Source organism: Mirounga angustirostris, unplaced genomic scaffold (genome assembly GCF_029215605.1).
Source record: "Mirounga angustirostris isolate CCGP_5_RB_7025 unplaced genomic scaffold, mMirAng1.0.hap1 SCAF_2, whole genome shotgun sequence".
Lineage (NCBI taxonomy): Eukaryota > Metazoa > Chordata > Mammalia > Carnivora > Phocidae > Mirounga > Mirounga angustirostris.
This window is the reverse complement of record NW_026991710.1, coordinates 164,946,125-164,969,365: the sequence shown is the minus strand read 5'-3', so window position 1 is coordinate 164,969,365 and position 23,241 is coordinate 164,946,125. Positions and strand designations below refer to the sequence as shown.

The following is a 23,241-nucleotide window of genomic DNA, read 5'->3' as shown; positions in this document are numbered from 1 at the left end:
AATAAAAAAAATTAAAAAATAATAATAATAATTTCCCTAGGAATTAGTTATCTGTGTGGGTTGATTTAGGCGAGGTTAAAAGGCAATTTTTATTTTTAGCTTTAGAGAAATTATTCAAACTGAAATATAGATATCACTAAATAAAATCCATTGACCTATTCACATCAGTCCATAACCTGGCAGAGTACTAGGATACTGCAACTTAGCTTTCTCAGGAGGTTGTGATACATTAAGGAGGGAATTACCCTCAATGAGACATAGGTTGTCTGCACCATAGTCTGAAGAGACTCCATTGGCATTTGGAGGCATTGGGATCTGCCCTGATCAGACACCAAGTGCTTCACAAATGTTTTTGCTCAACACACTACAGAGTACCACAGGTCTACACTATGGATACTAACTCAAACCTGGAACAGAGGAAATGCATACCCACTATGTTGCATTTCATGAACTATTTTAGCAACCAGATGATCCCAAGCACTATCTATAAGAGAAGTCAATAGTTAGGCTTCTTTAGGCTTTTTGAGTTTACTTGGGCTTTTTGCTCGCTGTGGACCAGCTAAGGGATAGGAGAAAGACAACTAAGGAAGAAGCCACAGGCCCTTCAGCAGGGTTTGCTGTTTGGACCAGGAAGGCACATGGTGTTGGGGTTCAGACACATACTGTTCCCCTGCCCTTCTAACCCCTTTTCCTTATGGACACAAGTGTTCCCACCCCAGGCATGTCCCAGCCTTGTAGCTTCAGCCTCAGCCCCCTCCTCCTTGGGGCTCTGTCTCAGCTGGGTTGCAGATGGCCAGCAGTTAGTGATAACATAAGTGTGGTGCTATTGTGTGACAAGGTTATGTTAGTGAGGGACAAGATCCTACAGATGAAGTAGTGGAGAGATTGGGGGCCAGTGGCAAATGGAACCTCCTCCTCCTGACAGCAGAGAAGGCCGTAGAAGCTCAGAAGAGGAAGAGTAACAAATGCAGAAACACTTGGTCTCAGCTTAGAAACCCAAGGCAAAGCCATCAGAAGCCCCCTCTGGGCCTCTGCTTTCTAATCTGCTCACTAAGCTCTCATCAGCAATTCTATTTTATGGTCCTGTCATAATGGTCTTCCCAGACCCTTGTCCAATCACACATCTCCTCCAGACTTGGCCTGAAAACCCTAACCTTGGGCCTATATTTATGGCCACGCATCCCGTCATACCACCTGACCTGGGGGCAGACCTCCATGAGCAGTCATGGCTAATGGCTTGAATATCTCTAAGAGTGCATTCCTGCAAAAAGGTCCTTCTGCACCTAACTCCTAAGTACACAGATGGAAACGCCACTGCATCTGCCCCATCAGGCATTCAAAGGCACGAATTGAAAGCTGCAAGGTATCCTCATGAAATACCATGATCACCAGACCATGAGACTGCTTTTTAGTGCAATTTCTAGCTAACATAGTTAACTCTAGAATTTACAGTTACAGAAATTCAATTCAGAGTCTCGGCTTTCCCTAGGCTGGGGGGAGAATTTAGTGTCACACCTGCTTCCTCCCTGGGGGCTTCCTTTTTGCTTTGACTGGCTGCACTGATACATCAATTGGGAAACCGTTCTCATCAGTGGAGTATTGATTTAAAAGTCTCAGGCTCTGGGACTCAGGGCATAAACCTTCTCCCCAGAGTTATTTTATATGACCCATTGCATTAATGTTGCATATAAGAATTTCCCCATACTTTATAATAAACATTTTCCATTCTGCAAATTGCAAACCAATGGCATTCTTGAGCATCCAGTGCGATGTTTGATATTCCATTCACTATCACCACAAGTATCTTAGGCTTTATACAAGATGCTGCCTACACAAGTTTTTGTCCCTTCCTATCATGAAATGAACCTGAAAAGCAAAAGAAGTACTTAAAAATACGGCTGTGACTTTGAATTTTCCACATTTTCTTTTTCTTTGCCCCCACCACCTCTTTTTTTTTTTTTTTTTCCATTCAGTCTTAAATAGCAACTGGGACATATGAGGAGATGGGGAGGTTTATTCTGTGATCCCCCATGGATCAGAACAACCTCACTCTCTCCCCCTCTGGCTGGCTGTGGGGTGGGATTGACTATATGGAAACTGGAAATCTCACACCATGTTTAACCTGCCTTAAAAGTCAGTCTGAGCAAGTGTGCATCTTTAGGGGAGCTCCAGGAGGGAGTTGTGGGACCTCACCACTGTTGTCCTGCCCAAAAGTTACGCCAGACTCAATCCTCGCCAGCCCCCCTTCCCTTCAGAGAAATGGTCCCTGCACGAGTTACTCTGATTGGCACTGAAAACAAAAACAAGAAATTGATATTCCATCTCAGGATGTCTCTTTTTGTACCCTGTAGCACAGGAGGAAGAAAGGAAGTCAAAGAATGACTGCTTAAGTCAGCAATTCACAAAGCAATTCACAGAGTTGTCCGCTAACCACAAGCCTTGAATTTCACCCAGCCCTTTATCATTGTCTCTGTGGTATTTAAAAAACAAAGCAAAACAAACTTTCAAAACTGCAGACCTACAGTTCTGCCTTCAGTGCACTAATTAGCATGGTATCTCCTTCCCTCCTGGGCCCCACCCCACGCAGCTGCTACAGAGATCCCAAGGTGAAGGGGCCCGGATTTGCAAGCCTGAAGCATTTTTCACAGCATTTCAGCCAAAAATCACCTTGTTTTCTCCCTTCCTTTTGGGTGTCTGGAAAGCTGCGTGAAGTTCTAGGCCAAATGGCCACTCGCAGTGTTTGCAGAATTAGCTTCAGTGCAAAACTTTCTGGCCCCGCGCCCTGTCTCCTCAGGAGGTGCCATTCCTGGGACCTCTACTTGCATGGTGGGGGATAGGGGTGGGGGGCAGATACCTGGGCCCCCAGGAGGGCTCATGCTTCTCCCACTGCGCTCCAGCAGACCCAAGCTGCATGCCATTCCCACACAGCCTGCCTTGAGAGTTTTTGCGCCACCGCTGGCCTGAGTCTCCTTTCCCAGTCTCACTGCTGAAACCTTCCTCACTCTTCAGAGCCCTGCTCATCCCTCCTCCGAGCATCCAGCCTGATGATGCCCCACACCCTGCAGCCTGCCCCACCAAAACACAGCGCCAGCTGCTGTCCAGGCATCAGGGAGGCTGGGCACGCTGATGTGTCTAACAATTGTGCACACACGCATCCTGGCCCACCAGGGGACCCAAGCTGTGACAGAGACAGCACCACTCATTCCGTATTCTTGGGCCCTAGGCCCAGGGCCTGGCACATTCTGAGGGGACAGTACATGCTTGCTGAATTGAAGGGGACATTGCTGGTTCAACTGCAGGGCCACCTGTCCCTTCTCAGACTGAGAAAAAAAGGGAGTGTGACAGGACCAGGCAAGGTAATACTGAGGAAATTTCCTAAATAGCAGGGCCCAGGTATTGCAGCTGGGCAAATCACATAACTTCTTTGAACCGCAAATTCCCTCAAAGGGCAAGTGCAAAATCATACCTACCTTGTGAGTCATTGAGAGAATGAGATGAGATGATGCCTATGAAGACTGGTCCAGGGCTGGTCCTCGGTCAGTGAAACTGTGCCATAAATAAGGTCTGGGGCGGGGAGCATTCCAGGCAGGGAGTCAGCGGGCGGTCAGACACTCCTCACCTGCAACAAGCTCCACCATGAGACTGGTTTGTTGCTAAATACACTAGAACAGGCACTTTGGACGTAGAGCAAGACCCCTAAGTCTGGGCTAAAGCCCTCCATGGGTGAGCTAGGCGGGAAACAGGCGAGGGTCTCAAGCGTGCTAGCAGGTCCTGGGAGAGGCAGTGTCCCAGCCCAAGCCTTTCACACTCTAGGACCTCAACTGTCACCCGGCTTCAGAGCAGGGCTGTAAGAGGACACAGAATACACCAAATAGCCTCTGCTACAGCCTGAGGGATCAGCTCCTTGCTCATCCCCTGCCTCCTCTCGGTCTGGGCAAGCCTTCAAAGAACTTTAAATCCAAGCATGAACCAGGGCAGCTGTGCCCAGAGACCTGATCTGCAAGTTAATGTCCCCCCACACACACTACTCAGGAAGAACTTTCTCGTTCTTTAAATCTTTAAATCTCCTCCCCTTGCAAATATTTATGAAATCCCACAGTGGGATATGTTCTTGCCAACCTGCGTGGCTGTGTTCCAAGGTCCTAACACCAGGCTGTTGATGTATGACAAGCCGCAGTGGGCAGGACATCTTATTTTTCAAACCCCACTTGCAAGTCAGATGAAAAAAGACATTCTGAAAGGCAGCAAAGAACACTTAGAAACCAATAAACATCTCTACCCCCTGACTGATTCTGCCTTGAAGAGCTGCCTCGAGTTTCCATATGCTGCATAAATCTACCCTATTTTACAGCCACGGAGGCCCCTGCTGATGCTCCTCATAGTCCCAATCACCTCCAACTTCGGTGGGCTCTGACACAGGAAATCTCCATTGATAAAGTAGATAATGCGCACTTGCTTTCCCAGAACAACACTGGGTGGAGATGAATCTTCTCTCATCTTTACTGCTGTGGTGGCTATTTCTCAACTTTACTTCCCAGGACTTTATCCTGGGTCAGCACAATGTTTCACCAGCGAACAAAACAGTGGCTAAAGTTATAGGCCATTCACCTTCCTCCACCCCAGTCCCCTTCTCCACTCTAGGCTTCGGAACACTTCCTACCATTCAGGGGCTTTGTTTGTTTTTTTTCCCCAGATCAAAGTCTCCTCAGTTGACTATAAATAGGACATGTTCCCAGCTCCTTCTCCCTTAGCATCTACTCTAGCTTCTCTCTTGTGTCTGCCTGTCTGTATCCATCTCTCAGATAGATAGATAATACATGATGGAGAGAGAGAATCAAAAACGTTGCTTCTCTAATACATGGACAGAGACCAATGTATAGGACATCCCTAATATATATGGACAGAGAGAAAAAGAGTCAAATAAGAAGGGAAACAGTTTTTTTCTTTTTTTTTTTTAAAGATTTTATTTATTTATTTGAGAGAGAGAGAGAGAATGAGAGACAGAGAGCATGAGAGGAAGGAGGGTCAGAGGGAGAAGCAGACTCCCTGCCAAGCAGGTAGCCCGATGCGGGACTCGATCCCGGGACTCCAGGATCATGACCTGAGCCGAAGGCAGTCACTTAACCAACTTAGCCACCCAGGTACCCAACAGTTTTTTTCTTTATTTCAAATGTACATATTTGTCCCTTTCTCCTGAGAGCTCCCAGGGCTCTCCTAAGTGGTTTTCCATTTGAATACACAAAAGAAAGGGAGCTAGTCACAAATTTTTCAGTATAAAAAAAAACTTTAAAACATCACCAACATACCTAGAAAATTAATAAGTCAATCATTAAATCAATCAATCTAGTGATCATTTTAATAATATAAATCATTGCCTGACCAGCTTTGGAAATCATTGGCATAAAAGCCATTTAAAAATACTAAGCCCCCAAAGGAGTAATCAAATAGTGAACTCCAATATGCAGTGATGGTTTAAGCCAATGTTTCTCAACTGTAAGTAAAAGAAGAAATTCTCAAGGATTTGATGACTCCTATCTGAGAAACAATAACTTATTAATCTAAAGTCTTATAAAAAATGTCTTTTAATTGTTATCACAGGAAAGAGGAATGTTTCATCTTTATAGCTGGTCAAATATATTTATTAAAAATTATCATTAAAGGGGTGTCTGAGTGGCTCAGTTGTTAAGCATCTGCCTTCAGCTCAGGTCATGATCCCAGTGTCCTGGGATCGAGCCCCGCATTGGGCTCCCTGCTCGGTGGGGAGCCTGTTTCTCTCTCTCCCACTCCCCCTGCTTGTGTTCCTGTTCTTGCTATTTCTCTCTCTGTCAAATAAATAAATAAAATCTTTTAAAAAATCATCATTAAAAAGTTTTAAAATCTAAGGGTGCCTGGGAGGCTCAGTCAGTTAAGAGTCGGACTTCTGATTACAGCTCAGGTCATGATCTCAGGGTCGTGAGATCAAACTCCATGTCGGGCTCTGTGCTGGGTGTGGAGCCTGCTTAAGATTCTCTCTCTCCCTCTCCCTCTGCACACCCCCCACTCTATAAAAGCAAAAACAAACAAAAATAAAGTCTAAAAGAATATGCAGAATCTCAAGATTACATCCATGTGCCCAGTTTGAGAAACCCCACTCCAAATGTCTTATTTACAGACAGTTCTCAGAGCTACAAGCTCCTAAAATTCTAGGGAACCGAACACTGAGCATCACTGTAAATTGTTTTGTTTCCTCTTCTTTTTTCTCTTTTCTTTTCTTTCCTTTTTTCTTTCTTTTTAACTCAGGCATTAGAAATGACTATTTCCTGAAGACATGGATAAGTACTTCCTTATGATTACACACAGGACAAATGTCCCAGTTAAAAAAAAGCAAGATTTCCTGAAGTGTGACCTTGAGCAGCCTTAATTTTTAGAGATGTGCTGCCATAATCAGGACTTTGTTCTGTATGTGAAGCAATCACATTTCCCCTTTTTAATTATTAAATACATTATAATACATATCTAGTCTACAGACAAGACTCAGGCAGTTCTTTTTATTTTCACATTTCATTAAATAGAGAAGAATAAGTCAAATTGCATTTTCTTTGTAGCCAAGTCATCGTAAATCTCTGTGATGAATAACACATACCTATGCTCCTCTCAGGTTGCTTACCCCTTTCTCATTTGTATGGCTGTCATTTCTGCTCCTGCCTTAACTCCCTACCCAAAATAAGTGCAATATCTTTGTCTTTTTCATCTAGGGATCACCATAGAGGAGGCAAATGCAATCTATCATGGTACATTTACAGAGTATAGATGTTCAAAAAATATGTTGGGAGAATGAATGCAGACAAACATCAGGGGTGTTCATCATCACACTCTTAACTCAGAAGAAAATGTTCAGAAATAGTTGCAAGTCCCCCACCTCTCAGAATCCTGTACTACTTGGCTAACCCATTAACCAGTGTGCCCTTCTGTACACCATTGTCACAAAAACAAGCTGCAGAGACTTGCAGTTTCCCACATGAGCATTCCCAGAGGGGAGGATGAGACCCTTTTGAATTCCAGAGTCAGCCCTACAAGGCTGAGCACACTGAATACAGTGAACAAGTTTTACAGCAGGTGGTCCATATCTTTCAAAGATTCAGGGGATAGCCCTGGACATTATGACCCAGCACCTCTCTTTATTTTTTATTAAAAAGGGAATGTGTATCTCTGCTGCATTAATATTTTAGCTATAAGATGGCTTTTCTGAGCAAACACACTTTGGTTTTTAAGATGTTAGTGTAGTATACATTACTTTGTATTCCTGTAATCAGAAAACATTTCATGAAAAATTCTAAATGCCATAAAGACCCAGTGACATCAGATTAACTTTGTTTTCTCCTCAACTGAATCAGAATATTGATTAGTGCATAAATATCACCACCAGTGTCTTATCTCAGGCATGCCAAGCCATTCCAAAGACATTTGCGTTCTTCAAGTACTAGAGCCAAGAGATCTCCTGCTTCTTTCAGTGGCCTCAACTTATTCAGCATCAGACTTTTAATTATTTCTTTCAAATGTGGTCCTTGCTTCTCACTATCCACAGTGCCAAAGCAAACTGACTTGATTAATTCCTTGTCCAGTGACACAATCAGATTAAAACAGCTTTTAAACCAGGAAAACCTCATTATCATAGAGCTTATTATTATATGCATTGGATAAGGTACAGGTCAAATCATGTCTCTGGATCATCATAATTATATAGCTTGAAAAGCAGAAACAAGGCAGTAATAGCCAAAGGGTAGGGGTTAGTCATGTCACTAGCAAAATAAAGAGGACCCACTATGACACTTTCTTTTCTTTCTAGAAAATAAAACTTTTTTTTCCTTTAGATCAAAGGAGACTATTATGGGATCACGTGAAACAGTAAAAATTTCAATAAAGAATGTTATAGCACTTTACCAAAAAAATGTGGTAATGAAAAGGCAGCTTAAGGGTGAAATTGGGAAAAAAAGATAGCATATTTTGGCTTTTTATTACAGGATATTTAAGAGACAGCTTGGCAATAAATGTTAACATCTTTCTAATGGTTGGGAATGCAGTTTTATAAAGCTGGAAACTCACCTTGACTTATTGACACAGCAGAGTTTTAAGTTACATTGCTCATTCCCAGAGGAAATGCACCACACTGCAAAAAATGTGCTTAGCCTCACTCGATAAACGGAGGTAGGTGTGAGCTACTGTTACACCGCTGCATTAGGCATTTTGACCCAGGAGAGGCAGATGGGAGGGGCAAGCAAACCAGTAAAGAGGGAGGAAAAGAGGCAACAATGTAAAAAATAAAGCAAAATGAAAACAAAACAAAAAGCAAAAAAAAAAACACACCTGGCATTCATTATGCCCCACTAGGTTGAGATACAGTGAAGAAAAAAAAAAGAAATTAAAATCATGGCCCTTGTCTTCAACACAATTACAGTTTAGTTGAAGAGCAATGATTAAATCTTAGCAAAAGAAAAGAATGGAACAGAATACATATATTATTAAACACTAAATTACACAACAATTATATGCGTACTCATGTGTTATATGTTACATTTTTCTGAAATTTTAATGTAGAAATTGGCTTAAAATGGAGTAAGTGCATAGATATCCCTGCTTCGACATGACCCGATACTATAAAGATACCAATTCTCTTCAAGTTAATTCTTAAATCCGATGGAATTCCAATACAAATTTCAACCAAATTTGTGAATTTGTTCAAGCATTTATATGAACAACAAAATTACACACTGCATAAATAGCTAAGTCAACTCTGCAATAGAAAAGGAAAGAGATATGACTGGTCACTCTCAGATACTATAACATAATTCCAAGGGATGGTAATTAAGTACAGCATGGACTGGCCCAGATGAAGACAAATAGGACCACAGAACAATATAGAAAGGTCTGATTTGGGGTCAAGTACCTGAAGAAAATTAACATACGGTAAAAGTGACACCACAAATTATGGGAAAGAAGGGGATGTAGATGGTAGTAGGAAACTGGTGAACTACACACAGGAAAATCAAAGTGGATTCCTACCTTATACAATATATAAATGCAGGCTCCAAATAGAGTTAAAGACATGAATATAAAAAATAGAAGTGTCAAATTAATAGAAGCTAGTATATTTAATGTTTTTGTGATCTATCAATGGGAAGAACTTCTTAAAGTGTAAAGGCAAAAAGTTTGTTAAATTTATCACATAAAAATTGGCAAGCTTAACAAACAAAATTAATAAAGGGGATCATGAAAACTTTTAATAAGATGACCAAACAGAAGATATCTGCAATGCCTAAATCCAATAAGGAATATATGAGAAAATCAAAAAGAAAAATACTAGAATAGCAAGAGAAAAATTGACACAAGATATAAACAGAAATCACCAAAAAAAAAAAAAAAGAAAACAAAAGGACTAATAAGTATACACAAAGTTGTTCAGACTTCATAATAATTAGAGAAAGGCAATTTAAAATAATAAGATATCAAATATCAAGCAGATCAGAAAAAAGTGAGAAAGCTGAACAAAGCCAATGACTGACAGAGATGTAGATATGGGATCCCTTATGTAGCAGCTCGCTACTAAGCAAGGCTTAGACAAATAAGTAATAAGATGAGTTCTGCGCACTAGTTCCACTCTTGCCTGTACATCCAGGTCACATAAATTCCCACACAGGTTCTTTAGGAAACTTGTTTAAGGATGTTTGTCACAATGTTGCTTGGGTGAGCACTGTGAGCGGGGGCACTAGAAGCAACCTAAGTATCCAACCCTGAAGGAATGGGAACTCAAAATACGATACACGGAATGTTGCACAGCAGTCAGGAGCAAGACATTCGACATCTTGTAGGAACATGAATGGTTCCTAGAAACACGCTACTGACTGAAATAACACGATAAGGATGAGATTCACATCACGACGCCATTTGTATACATTAAAAATACATGCCTACACTGTGCATAATGACTTCCTTCCAAAGAGCACACTATAGAAAGGGAGAAAAAGAGTAAATTTACAGTGGATTAACCTGACAAAGACCACCTTGAGCTAGAAGATCAAGGTGAACATTAACAGTGATAAGTCATGTTGATAATACTACCCTCAACATGATGGGATGAGAATGGTGCTTTACCGCTGAGATCTTCCTCACCAAGAACGTAGAACCCCAGACTGATCACGAGAAAAACATCAAAAAATCTCCACTGAGGGTCTTTCAACTAAATACCTGACCAGTAGGCCTCAGAATTACCAAGGCCATCAAAAACAAGGAAAGTCTGAGAACCTGTCAGTCTATGGGAGCCTAAGGAGACGTGATTTCTAAATTTAATGTGCAATCCTGGATGGGATCCTGGAACAGAAAAGGGACATTTGGTTAAAAACTAGGGAAATCTAAATAAAGTACAGACCTCACACTTTATAATGTATGTTATATAATAATAATAATAACATATCAATATTGGTTCATGAGCTGTGAGAAATGTGCCATAGTAATGCAAGATGTTAATAATACGGGAAACTGGGTCAGGGTATACAGAAATACTCCATACTGTGTTTGTAATTTTTCTGTAAATCTAAAGCTAATCTGAAATAAAAGTAAAAATAAATAAATAAATAAATAAAATCTGAAATAAAAGTATGCATGCCCACAAAGCAATACATATTCTGATATATATACAAATAAAGAACATGTCAAACCTAATAAAATAGTTACCTGTGGCGACAGGTATGAGGAGTGGGGATAAAACGAAAGATGACTGAATCTTCTCATGTAACAGAAGAAAGCGCTAAAATCTGAAAGGGTTAGGTGACTTCATTAAGATTGTACTTACAACACAGGCCTTCTGACCTTGGACTACACCCGAAGCTCTTTTTATAACTCAGCCCTGCTTTGCCTGCTCTGAGGATAAGCTAAGAATGAATTTACTCCTTGGATAGAAAACAGAGTTTAGCAGGTGAGCCAAAAGGGAGCAAGAACCTTTCCATGAAGTGGAAAAAGATGAAGACATTGCTCTGGGACTTTAAAGCAAATGACAGCATCCTGAAGGGCTCCTAGGTTAAACATGGGGGCTGGCTTTAGGGCCATAGAACCGTGGGGAATTAGATAAGAGGCATTGTTCAGGCAGAACCTGGAAGCTTAGTTTCCAGAAGATAGACTTATTTGCAGTAAGTCAATAGATACAAAGAATTAATGAAAACATGAAATGAGTAGGATTTCTTGGATTAGAAGGCAGGGCAACATTCCAGGTCAGAGGCAAAGTTTGTGACTGCAAGGCCAGAACAGGTCCTCTAGAAGCCCAGAGGAGGAAGAATGGTAGCAGATAGAAAAGAGTTTTGTTCTATTTTTCCTATTTTCTTAGTAAAATCTAAAAACTTTCAAACTGCCTGTACGTTTTTCAAGGTGAAGGAAGGACTGTTTCTATATTTGAAACAGTAGAGAGTGGACATAAGAGCCTTTTTAGCAGCTAGCATAGTGGTGGCATCCCAGAGACCAAGGACCCCTGAAAGATGGAGCAAGGAGACAGGAGTAGTAGGCACAGGAGGAAGCAATTTGGAGGTGGCATGGGCACTTCCCAATGAGGTACATTTATGTCTTTATATCATCCTCAGAGAAAGGGATGGAATTCGAAGTTAGAAAAATACTACTCGGGCGCCTGGGTGGCTCAGATGGTTAAGCGTCTGCCTTCGGCTCAGGTCATGATCCCAGCGTCCTGGGATCGAGTCCCACATTGAGCTCCCTGCTCCTTGGGAGCCTGCTTCTCCCTCTGCCTCTCTGTCTCTCATGAATAAATAAATAAAATCTTTAAAAAAAAAAAAGAAAAATACTACTCAAAATTAAGTCATCTTAGAAAAAGCCTGAAGAAACTAATTAAATTCTCAAATCACAGAGAAGGAGGAACCATGCTGTCCTCAACACCTTTTCCCACTAACAGAAGAAATGTAGACAAAGACACATGGCTTAAATCAATACCCAAGCCCACTTACTTAGGTCATTAGCCTTTAAGAATCTTCTGTCTGCTAATATCTTAAAAAAAAAAAAAAGAAATCAACAAGCCCAGATGGCTTAGTGATGAAGAGGTCAGGAATGCATATGTTTTCAAGTAAATGCTGGGAGTTTGGAAAGCTGGAAGAAAAACTGTCACTGTCAATAACCAACCAGCACAGGCTGGGATCTGAAAATCAACAGATCCGTGCCTCACTCAATGAGTGTTCACAGGAAGAAAGTCTTTTTTTTCTACTAGTTATTTCAGTGCTACCAAGGAGTTATCAGTCAATTCAGTAGATACTTCTTTTTGAATTATATTTATATAAGGAGATCTATGCCATGATTAAAACAAATAAAAAATGGAGGGTCTAGCATGCCGCCATTTGCAGAAAATATTTCAAAGGAAAAATTAAGTTGCATCTATATGCATAGAATATTTCAAAGAAAATTGGCACACTGTTTTCATCTGAGAAGAATAACTGGGGAGCTGAGGGATAGGTGGGAGACTTTTCACATACGCACTCTTTCATGCTTCTTGAATTTTGAATCACATGAATTTACTGCCACTTCAAAAAAGGAATAAAATGCTAAAATAAAAAGATTAAATATTTATATATTTATACCCCACTACTTTTATCAAAGACTGTAACAGATCAAGTTACATCTACATCTAATGCAAAAGGATAAAATAAATAATTGAGGGATACGTATTTAAAATAAAACAGGGAAAATAAAATAATAGTATCCAGAGGTAAAGTGAGTACAGTAAAATCCTACATTGTCTAGTTGCTGGACATGCTATGAATTTGGTGGCGAAAGCAAAGCAGGAAACAAGATTAAAGAGTCGACTGCCAATAATAAGCTAGCCTCTCAGCAGAGGAACGACCTTTCTTACAAGGCAAAGCACATGGAAATTTCTTTCAAACATCCCTCTTTAGAAGACACCGAGATACCACGTATGTGCCCTCAGCCTCCGCACACAATTGGACCCCACAGACGTTGCTCCCAGACCACCAGAGTGTGGAAAGGGCAGACCATTCAATGCCTGAGGGCCACAGAGTTCAGGGCCTGGGGGACCAGTTGTCTAAGCCCAAAAAGGTGGAGCAGAAGGGAAATCCTACATGTCAGACAGGCCACTCACTACACAGGCCCCAAATTGCAACAGGAAAAGCTCTGTGCTTGACCAATTACGTCAGAGGAATTGGAGAGAAAATCCTAATTTGATAGCATATAATTCCCTTGTCTTTTAGACAAACAACACGTTTGCTTCAGTTTCCTACAGAGCACTGTAATGAATAGGCATCATCTTCATGGCAGCCCCCAGACACTTGATTTCCAGAATTGTTTATGTTTCTTTGCCAAGCCCACTCCCTTTGGGATGCACGGGCTTTCCTCTCTTTCCCTTTCTTCTCCACCTCCACTTCATCACCAAAATACCCAAAGAAAGTCACCATGTGCCCTGTAGTGCCACACATATATAGTACACAGAGACGATGCTATGTGCTCACCACACTGGTTCCATTTTCCTCCTGGGCACATACCTAAGCCCATTTCCCAGCCTCTCATACAGTCAGAAGAAGACACAGTTGAGTTCTGGCTCATAGAATGTGTGTGGACATGATGCCTCTTCCAGGCCTGGCCCCCCAAAATGTCCTGCACAAATCACCTACATTGCCCATCAGTCCCCCAGGTGCCAGCTGGGTTTTGATCATCAGGGCAGTGTCAGGAGCAAAGATGGTGGAGCCTCTATCAGCTTGAGTCTTAAATGATTGTGAGGTACAAAATCCCCCTCTGGAAACCCACAATGGGCTATAATGTGAGTAATAAATAATTTTTACTTCTTTGTTTATTAAAAGAGTTAGCCTACCTTGTCCAACATAGAAATGGAGGTTCTCACATAATAAAAAACTTAAATGTTTGACATTGACTTAGCTTAGATGGATGGTAAGTAGGGGAAAAACAGCAGTTCCAGGTTATACAGTGGCAAAACACTGGCAAAACTGTTGACTACGATACCATGGAATGTAGACCACCTGCCCATTGAGCTTACTGTTGTAGGGGAACTAGATGGTTCTATGCTAGGAGATGGTTATAATTCTAAAAGAACCAGAAGAGGATGGAAAAACAGAACACTTGATATATGTTGTCTGTTACTAATTGTAACTATAATGTGTAACTGGCACATAAGCACATAGAAGTAAAAAAAGAAGAGTTATTCTGGAAATTTGGGACCTAGTTAGAAAAGTCATTTGTTAATTGCTTCCAGTAACCAAAAATGAAAGATGTCGTAGCAGAAGACATTATATGTTGAAGACCCAGTGAGACTTCCCAGTTGCATATTGTGACTCAGGACTTTGGCAAAAATTGGATTAAGGATGTCATCTTTCCGCCTACTTTTAGATAACCTGAAGATGGCCACCATTAAACTGAAAACCAGAAAGAGGCACAGAGATGAGGAAGCAATAAAATAAAACAAGCAGCCTTGAAATTGTGTCTAGGAAAGAACTGTATGGTGACAACACATGAAGCTTTCTATATTACTGAGAGAATTGTATTACTAAAGCAATTATTATTTTGAATTAGAAAGTCTTTGAATATTCTGTATGCCTTAAATCAGTCTCAGGAAGGAAATGGGCTATGAATGTTGGCAGTACACAAGGAAAGTGTAGGACCCAAGATCCATTTCAGATGTGGCAAGGATGATGGAAAGGGAAGAACTGTGAAGGACAGAACCAGGGCTCATTAAGAAAAATGAACAAGAAAGTCCCTCTCAGAGGAAGACTGGAATCTATTTGGGGAACTTCCCCGCTCTCTGAAAAGAGGAACTTCCTAATGGCTGCCCTGCAGGATGCCAACTTTGCTATGGGCCAGTGATTACTCTCTGTCTTCTTTTCCTCCTTTTTCTGAATAAGAAACATTACCATTGTCATCACCACTCTAAAGGAGGAGGTGGAGAGGTAACATTTCTGTTTTGCTCACAAGCTGTGGGACCAAGAGGAATCATATCCACATCTCATGGAGAGACGCACTCCCTTCCTGGAGACCTTGAAATTTGAGCTGAGTAAAGAAACTGGGTAGGGCTTGAGGGTGTTTCCATGGAGAAGGAACATGAACTCTATGTGTTAAAAGAAAAATGGAATGGATTTTTGGTGAACAGAGGGGAAGACTGTGGCAGAGACGATCCTATGTGTTTGTTGAACCCATTTCATTTCCTTGCGCAAATAAATTATTTTTCCCAACCTCTCCTGCAGCTAGGAGGGACCATGTGATTGAGTTCTAGCCAGTGGAATGCAAGCTGGTTCCTAAAATTCCCTAAGTGATGTCATATGCTCTCAGCAAATGAGAACTCATGCTGCAGAGCATACTCTACCTACCCTTAACCAATGAGCATTAAGCATACACCATTTGACAGCGGCTCTTAGCCAATGTGTGTTGCCCAGAGTATTCAGCCTACTGTTGTTTTTTTCACTGTAGCCTCTTAACCATTCATTTGGTGTTCCAGTGAACTATTTTGACTAGTGATAATTGATAAAAGATAAAATGACTGGACTTGCTGGTATAAAACAACAGAGAAATATAATAATAGTTAGAAATTTTACAGAATCTCAAGAGTCTTCAATGAAATGGTCCCAAGAAACAGAGGTAAAGACTAGTAGGCAATGGGGAATAGGTTGAAGTCCTCTGACATTATAGAGGGTAACAAGAATAGCTTTAGCCTTGGCAAATGAGCCAATAATTGTATTAACAGCATCTGGGAGAAATTAAGCATGTCATGACTATAAGAGATTTGGAGAGACTGAAACAGTGATTCTCAATGTACAGTGCAAAGAAGCATCTCCACAGGAACCTTGCTATAAAGATCTTTTATTGTCCTCACCCAGTTAGCATTTGCATCTTTAGGAACGTATCACCTGCAATGCCCAGGATGGCTGTTGACCCAGTGAGCCCTGACAGAACTCAAGTGCAGTTAATATAGTACCTGATAGGAATGATGGGCTGCAGAAACATAACATGATATTAACCAACAGCTCTCAAACATGGGAAAGAAGCTGTCCAGACTGCATATATACTCAGACAATTAGAAAAAAGAAAAGGGAAAAGCAAAGTTGAGAAGGTATGAGAGATGGAGGGAGAAAAGTCCTTAAAGGCAATGGTAGTATAGAAAATTACGCTGCTTTAATCAGCACATATGAGGAACCTCAGATTTCACCTTGTTGTGTCTAACCACAAAGCACTTACATCCCATCTACTACCCGACTTACAGAGACCAGAAGATTGTCCTTTGCCTAGTCCCCTGCATTAAACAGAAGCTAGGGAAGGCCAAAGTTCTATTGGAAGACAATCAAAACAAGAGAAACAGGAAAAATCCATTTCAGCATGCCTCTGTAAGTCCTATGTGTGTGCTGTGTGTCTGACTACAGAACAATCCTGGATTCTGCCACTCCTGGGTGGCTTAATGGGGGTTCATTTATCAGGACTGACATTACTTCAAGATTCAGAAATGTTTGAAGGGTTTTTCATCAGTTTAGAGAATTGTCTTTCCTATATAACTACAAAACCATCACCTACACCTTAAGGCCAGATCCTGAGTACAGATTGACTCCCAAGGTATAACAATACCTCCTCTGGTGTACCCATCGATGCTTCCATTCAACTTGACCCATTGTTTCCCTCCTCCAGTGTCCAACCTCAGCCTCTTCGTCAACCTACAGCCTACAAGAACAACAACCATGGGCCAAACTCTAGGGTGGGTGCTATAGAAATAATTGAAGAAATTCAATGCATGACTCTTGCCTACCCTCAGGAAGCTTACAGTCCTGTTTGTAGGTGCCAGGACACCTGAGCCACTGATTTTGCAAGGAACAATTAATTACATACATGGCACAGCAACACAAGAGATATCAGCATTCACAGGAAGGGGCAAGCCGCAGGGACTGGCACATTTATGCCCAACTTCATTGGGTTTGCCTAACAATAGCTCTCTCTTTCCTTCTAGATCGCTCATCCATATTTTTCCTTTAGCTTTACTCAAAAAAAAAAAAAAATTCTCTGTCCTTTTGGTTTCATTTCTCATGGCCTTCCCTATACAAATCCTCTTTTTCCTGCAATGCCAGGAAACCACTCCTTCACTTGTGTAAGCAACCCTTTCCTTTTGCAGAAAATGATTCTTTAGCCACTTAAAACTACAACAAACTACTCAAGTGGCCTCACTGGGAAACTATTTCTAACCTCTATAATATCCAGGCATGTTGAAAGGTACATGTGAAAGCTTTCTCTTCCCCTCTGTGTCTGTGCCTACTTGTTCTATTGACTCAGTGAACAGAGACAACATCTAATTATATTTTCCACCAAAACATTAACATGTTATTAATGCTTAGCAAGTAAGAAAAATAATGTCTTTATATTTCCCATTTTTTCCACTTCAGGATTTCATATGCAAAAAGATTTTAAAAATATAGCATGGAAGAGTTTGGTCCATTAGACATATATTAGGTTTTTCTGTCCTCCTATACAAAGGTTCGGCCTTTTAAATGGAGCATGCAGCTATTAAGCATTAACCCATCTGTTCTGTTTCTCTCTTTTATTTCAAAGGACTGGCACACAAGTCTCATAGCAAAAGTCATATGAAGGCTGTTCTTTTCCCACCAATACACCTTGATCACTACCAATGGACTGTCACTCAGAAATGCTCAATTATACTGTTAAGTTCCCCAATGCTTAAGAGCCACATAAGAGTACAACATCCCCTTTCCTTTACATTCTGACCCCACACTACCCCTAACATACTACTGTGCACCTCCCTTCCCTAACACAAATCCTCCCTCCTGCCAACCCAGCTTCTGCAGTGCTCCTTGGAGATACCAAGACTTCTCATTCCAGCAACTCTTAACTTAACCCATCCATCAAGGTCTAGTTAGTTCATGACATACCCAACAAATCTTTTTTGACCACAGTAGCTCTTGGTGGTGACTCACTCTTTAGAATTTGGCATATGAAAAGATCTAAAAATTTAACAACATGACATGGCAGATATCAGAAAGTCAAATGGACAGAAGAATTAACACTGTTTATATTGCATCAGATCAGCAGCTCCTTAGGAGCAGGCAGCAGAACTCTACAGATCACGTTCTCAGTATCACACACGTATTTATACCACACTGAACTACCCATGGCTTTTCTCCCAACGAAGTTTATGAGCTTCTTGGGGGCAGAGACTATTTCTAACACAGTTTCAGAATCCCCTGCAATAACTAACACTAATAGTGCTGGACATGCAGAAAGTACACAGCAGATTCTTTTTGATTCGCCCCATAGGGAAGCTGGGAATAATTTCTAGTTGAATAAAATCAAGTTAAAGCAATACATCAGTGATAGAACATTGAGACTCAGTGTGACAACATTTTCAATGAATTGAGGGGATTTCAGACCCATAGAGACCCACTTTTCATGCAATTTCAGCAGAGAGAGTGTATGGGGAAGGAGGGGGCAAATGAATTGGATCAGATTATCAGTTCTCAAATGGCCTTCAAAATCATCTGATGGAAGCCATACTCTTAGAGAGTATGCCATCTCTCTGGACTGGGGAAGCCTCCTGACTGAAGCTAGAAGACCAGAGTTCTCATGAGGCATGAGCCCCATTCACATCCCTAGCTGCTTTGCAGAAAGAGTACACATGCTGTTTGTCTCTGAAAGAAGTGCCCCACCTCTGCCTGGAAGCAGGGAGTGAAACATCATTCAGAGTCCCTATCCATAGTTAACAGCAATGCATTTAATGTTGTTTTGATGATGTGTAACACTGTTAATTGCAGATCTATTGTAATTGCTTTCTTTTCTCTATCTCATTTATGCTACATGCAACAAATAGTAACACATCATCTATAATTAAACTGTGCCCAGCAAGGATACAGAGTGGTAACAGGAAAACTTGAGTTCAAATAACTAAACCATTAATTGAGCAGCTAAGATCTTTTTCTTTAAAAATTTTTTTTTCAATTTTCTGACATTACTTTTCTAGCTCAGGTAACAATAAAGCAGTGCTGGACTGTGCTACCAGGATATTTTTGTAAACAGATGCTAAGTGTGCATCTGGGATGTGCAGGCACTGTTCCAGGAATTACAGAAGATCAAATGAATAAAACTCTGTTTCTGTCCTAGAGAATCTAGTAAGATGATTAAAAATGAACATAAAAAATCTAATAAAGGGAGAACATAAAGGGCTAAGAGGAAGCTATGGAATGTAGGAGCAGGAACAAATTCCCTGATTTTTCTTAACTGGGGAAATCATATTAATAAAACTGTGTATGTTTACAAAGCAATATACACAGAAATTAGAAAGTTCTTAACTTCAAAAGATGGATATCTTCCATTTGAGGAAATTCTTTCAAGTTCACATTTACTTCTAACACTTGATTGCCTACTTACAAAAGAATATGCTAACTTTTTTTACAGGTTCTGATTCTTAAAAGTTGTCTCCGAAGAGCAAGTTTTATTTGCCCTCATCAGAATATTGCTGCAATGGAGTTAATAATGAAAAGCAATATAATCACGTATGTTATAGCACACTTTACAGCTTCCAAAGCATTTTCACAAATACTATTTCAATAGGTCTCATTTGGTCCCCCACAAAATCCTGAGAAGTACACAGGGTCAGTTTATTGTGTTTCTGGGCGAGTACATGTGCATGTTAATATTGTTTTCTTCATTGTGCACAGAGGAACTGGAGGCTCAGAGGAGTCTGGTGAGTGACAGTGACAACTGGCATTTGTCAGACTTGTCAGACAAAAAGAAAATCGCTGGCTAAGCCCTCCAATCTAAAATTAATCACAAGTTATTACACTTGAAAACTCATGTTCCCACTGGTATATGTTCTCTCAAAAAGCAAATATGCCCTGGGCAGCACTCAGCGTCCAGGGGCTTCCCAGCTTCCCTCTGTCTCCAGGGGAAGCACCTTGTTCCCTCCCCAGACATTGGCCAACCTCTCTTCTCTTATTCTCTGTTCTCAACAGAAGATGGAAAGGCAGCTATTTATTTGTTTGTCCATCCTAAAGAGCCAAAGCCACTGAATTAGGTCCTTTAAGAGTATTTGGATTTTAAAACTGTTATAACTTTACAGGGGAAGTCTTCATGCTGACAAACACATTTAGGGCAGTGGCCATCGTGTGAAAGGAATTTGGTGCTGATTCACTGATGCTGCCATCTCTCTGGACGGTGATTAACAAAAGGCCTCTGAGCTTACCTTCAGGGTCATAGAAGGAAAGGGAGGCTGGCACTAATGCCTCAGGCCCTGTATCCCTGAAAGGAACTTCAGGGATGAGCAATGACAGATTTAACAAGTAGAGAAAGCCCACTGAGTCTCTAGGGGCTAAGGTACCCCCCCCAAAGAAAAGAATCTGGGAAGCAGCCAGAGCCTAAGACTGACGTCCCTAAGCCTCAGTCCCAACCCTACACATGCACATTTGCCCCAGCCTGATCTCAGACTGTAAATATAAAGGCTCAAGCCCTGTGGCTCTTAAAACCTGCCCCAAGACCAAAAGGAGCTGTCCTCAAGTCCTACAACCACAGTCCACTTTCCTCTTTCTTCCACTGAAAACACCGAAGGGGAAAAGCTGTCCTTACCTCGTAATGAGCCACACGCTGAGATTCGGATATCAGCTGTGCACTGCACACCTTGCAGTAACTGTCTGTAAATAAATCCTGATCGATATCGGAGGACTTCATCAGGCTAAAGGAGAATCAACAGAAAAGAAAAATGAGTCCACTGCTTTGATGTTTATGCAGGACATTAATTGTGTGAAAAAGCCAGGAGCACAGTAACAGACCCCAGGATGGTAGCAGTGGGGGAGACCTCCCTACACCTTAGGTGATACCATGTCAGTTAACCACAGTAAGTGTAGAGTGTAGAGTTTATAATATTCTCATAAGTGCCCAGTAGAATTGCTGGTACCCTACGAAACAGAAATGCACCTTTAGTTTTCTCTTTCTGACAAATCAAACTTATATCTAATGCACTGCCAAGGATTTATGTGAGAGGATATTTTCATATGTGATTTATATTAACAAAATATTGTACGTGCTCAATATATGCAACATAAAGAGACTGTATGTCTAGCATCCACATGCTAGAATATGAAGTGCCTCCCAAATCCAAATGCAAATCAAATTCTTCTTTAAGAGAACATTTAATGAAATAGGAAAAACCATTAACAAAAGGGTTTACAAATCAGTACATACAGTATTATACTAAATTTGTTTTAAAATATGTATAGGTGCAAAGAAAAGTATCCCAGGAAGCTTTTTTTTTAAGATTTTATTTATTTATTTGACAGAGAGAGAGAGAGCACAAGTAGGCAGAGCAGCAGGCAGAGGGAGAGGGAGAGGGAGAGGGAAAAGCAGGCTCCCTGCCAAGCAGAGAGCCCAATGTGGGGCTCGATCCCAGGGCCCTGGGATCATGAGCCGAGCAGAAAGCAGCCATTCAACCAACTGAGCCACCCAGGAGCCCCAATGCCAGGAAGTTTTAGCAAGGTGTTAATAGCAGTTATCTTTCAGAGATTATAGGTAATCGTTTATGTAATTTTGTTTATTTTTTAATTTTCTACAATGAACACATATTACTTTTATAATACATGGAAACAAGTTAGCTTTGTCAAGAACCTTATAAGCAATATAAAATTTAGTTTTGAGTTCAATAGCTATCCTTACAGAATTAAAAAATAAAATCAGGCTCAACTATAACTTTTCTTGCAAGCTTGTATCTTTTAAAGTGAGGAGCCCTCATCATTCACGCTCACTCTTCCACATTTAGGGTTACTCATATTCATAAAAGCCACCTCCACCATCCTGCACCACAGTTGAGCCCACAAAAGTAAATAAACATATCGTTAAATTCCAAACCCTGAATTGAAATGCAGCCAAGAGTCTCAAGCTTGTGAAGGTAGTCTGTCCCATAGGTTATCTCATAGCATCTGAAGCATAATGTTACCACCATAGAAATGCACACCAGCACATCCAAATGCTTTCCTCCAACCCACAAACTCCACTCCATTTTACCTCCCACCAGCCAGGTAAAAAGTAAGGACTATGCCAGACAGCATACATATGGAGAGGCAAGAGAATTTCAGACAACAGGGATGTGGTGGGAACCTTGGAGTTCATCCTGCTCCCACACCCTCATTTTATCTGTGAGACTGTTTGAAGTCACATCACTGATTATTGGCATAGCCATATATCCTTCCTGGTTTGCATGATTCCAATTTCCACACTCCAAATCCATCTCAGGTCTCATGCTACTTGCCAGCCACGTGGTATTAGATGAGTCACTAAACCTTCTAGATCTTAGTTTCCTCCTACACAAATTGAGATAAAATATTAGCCATGCCTTTTTAGAGAATTGTGGTGAAAATCAAAAGGAGAAATATAGAAGAAGGTACTACATAAACTGTAAACTCTCTTCATTTGAAAGGGATCATCATTACGTTCTTACTAATATCCTAATGTTGGTCAAGTCTTGACCAATACAACAAAATAGAGGACGGTGGTACATTTTAAGTGATTTTTTAAGCCATTTAAATAGCTGGGCTACAAAATAAGTATCTATAAAAAGCTGCCTGCCTCAACAATTACAAACTCACTTTCTATCTTTGTCCTTGGTTGTAATGGCCCATTCAGAGCATTTGATTTTCACAATGCAAAAGGATTCAGTTTTTGCTCCTAAGAGACAATGGTAGCTCTGGTTTTTCAATGCCCTGAGTACCAATAGTAATGCCAGATAGTAAGGACTACTGACTCTCATAGCTGAAGTGGATCTGTTATTTGTGAAAGGCTCATTCCTGGCAGAAAGCTCAGCCAGCCTGGAGTCTAGCACCTGCAGTGCCTGGAGACTCACTACCTAACATGGCAACCTATTCCAAAGAGTCTGGCAACTCTAGTGGCTAGGTATTTTTTAGGTTGAATCAAAGTCTGTCCCACTGTAGCTTCACTCATTCATTCTGTCTTTGGGTGCAACACAGAAAAATTCTACTCTCCTTTTTCATGCGATATCCTCTCTCAAGTACTTGTAGATAACTCTCTTCTATCTATTCTCAACCCCTGTCCTGACTTATCATCTTGGTCTGTGTCTATTTCTTTATGGCCCATCTTCAAAGGCAGTGCCAAGAATGGAATGAACATTTCAGACATGGTCTAATCAAGCGGAGGATCACAAATCCAAATGACCATCCAAAATACCCATTGTCATGTGTAATGGTATTCACATCCCAGAATGCA

The 23,241-nt window shown here is 40.9% G+C and overlaps 1 protein-coding gene across 1 annotated transcript in view; it reads right to left on the bottom strand.

Annotated features, from left to right (window-relative positions):
- Positions 1-23,241, bottom strand: part of ZMAT4 (zinc finger matrin-type 4) — a 357,602-nt gene that overhangs the window by 271,402 nt on the left and 62,959 nt on the right. Inside the window, exon 2 of the mRNA XM_064583810.1 lies at positions 20,596-20,701. Within this exon, the coding sequence (XP_064439880.1) occupies positions 20,596-20,697 (102 nt within the window). The 5' untranslated portion in view covers positions 20,698-20,701. The remainder of the gene's footprint in view (positions 1-20,595; positions 20,702-23,241) is intronic.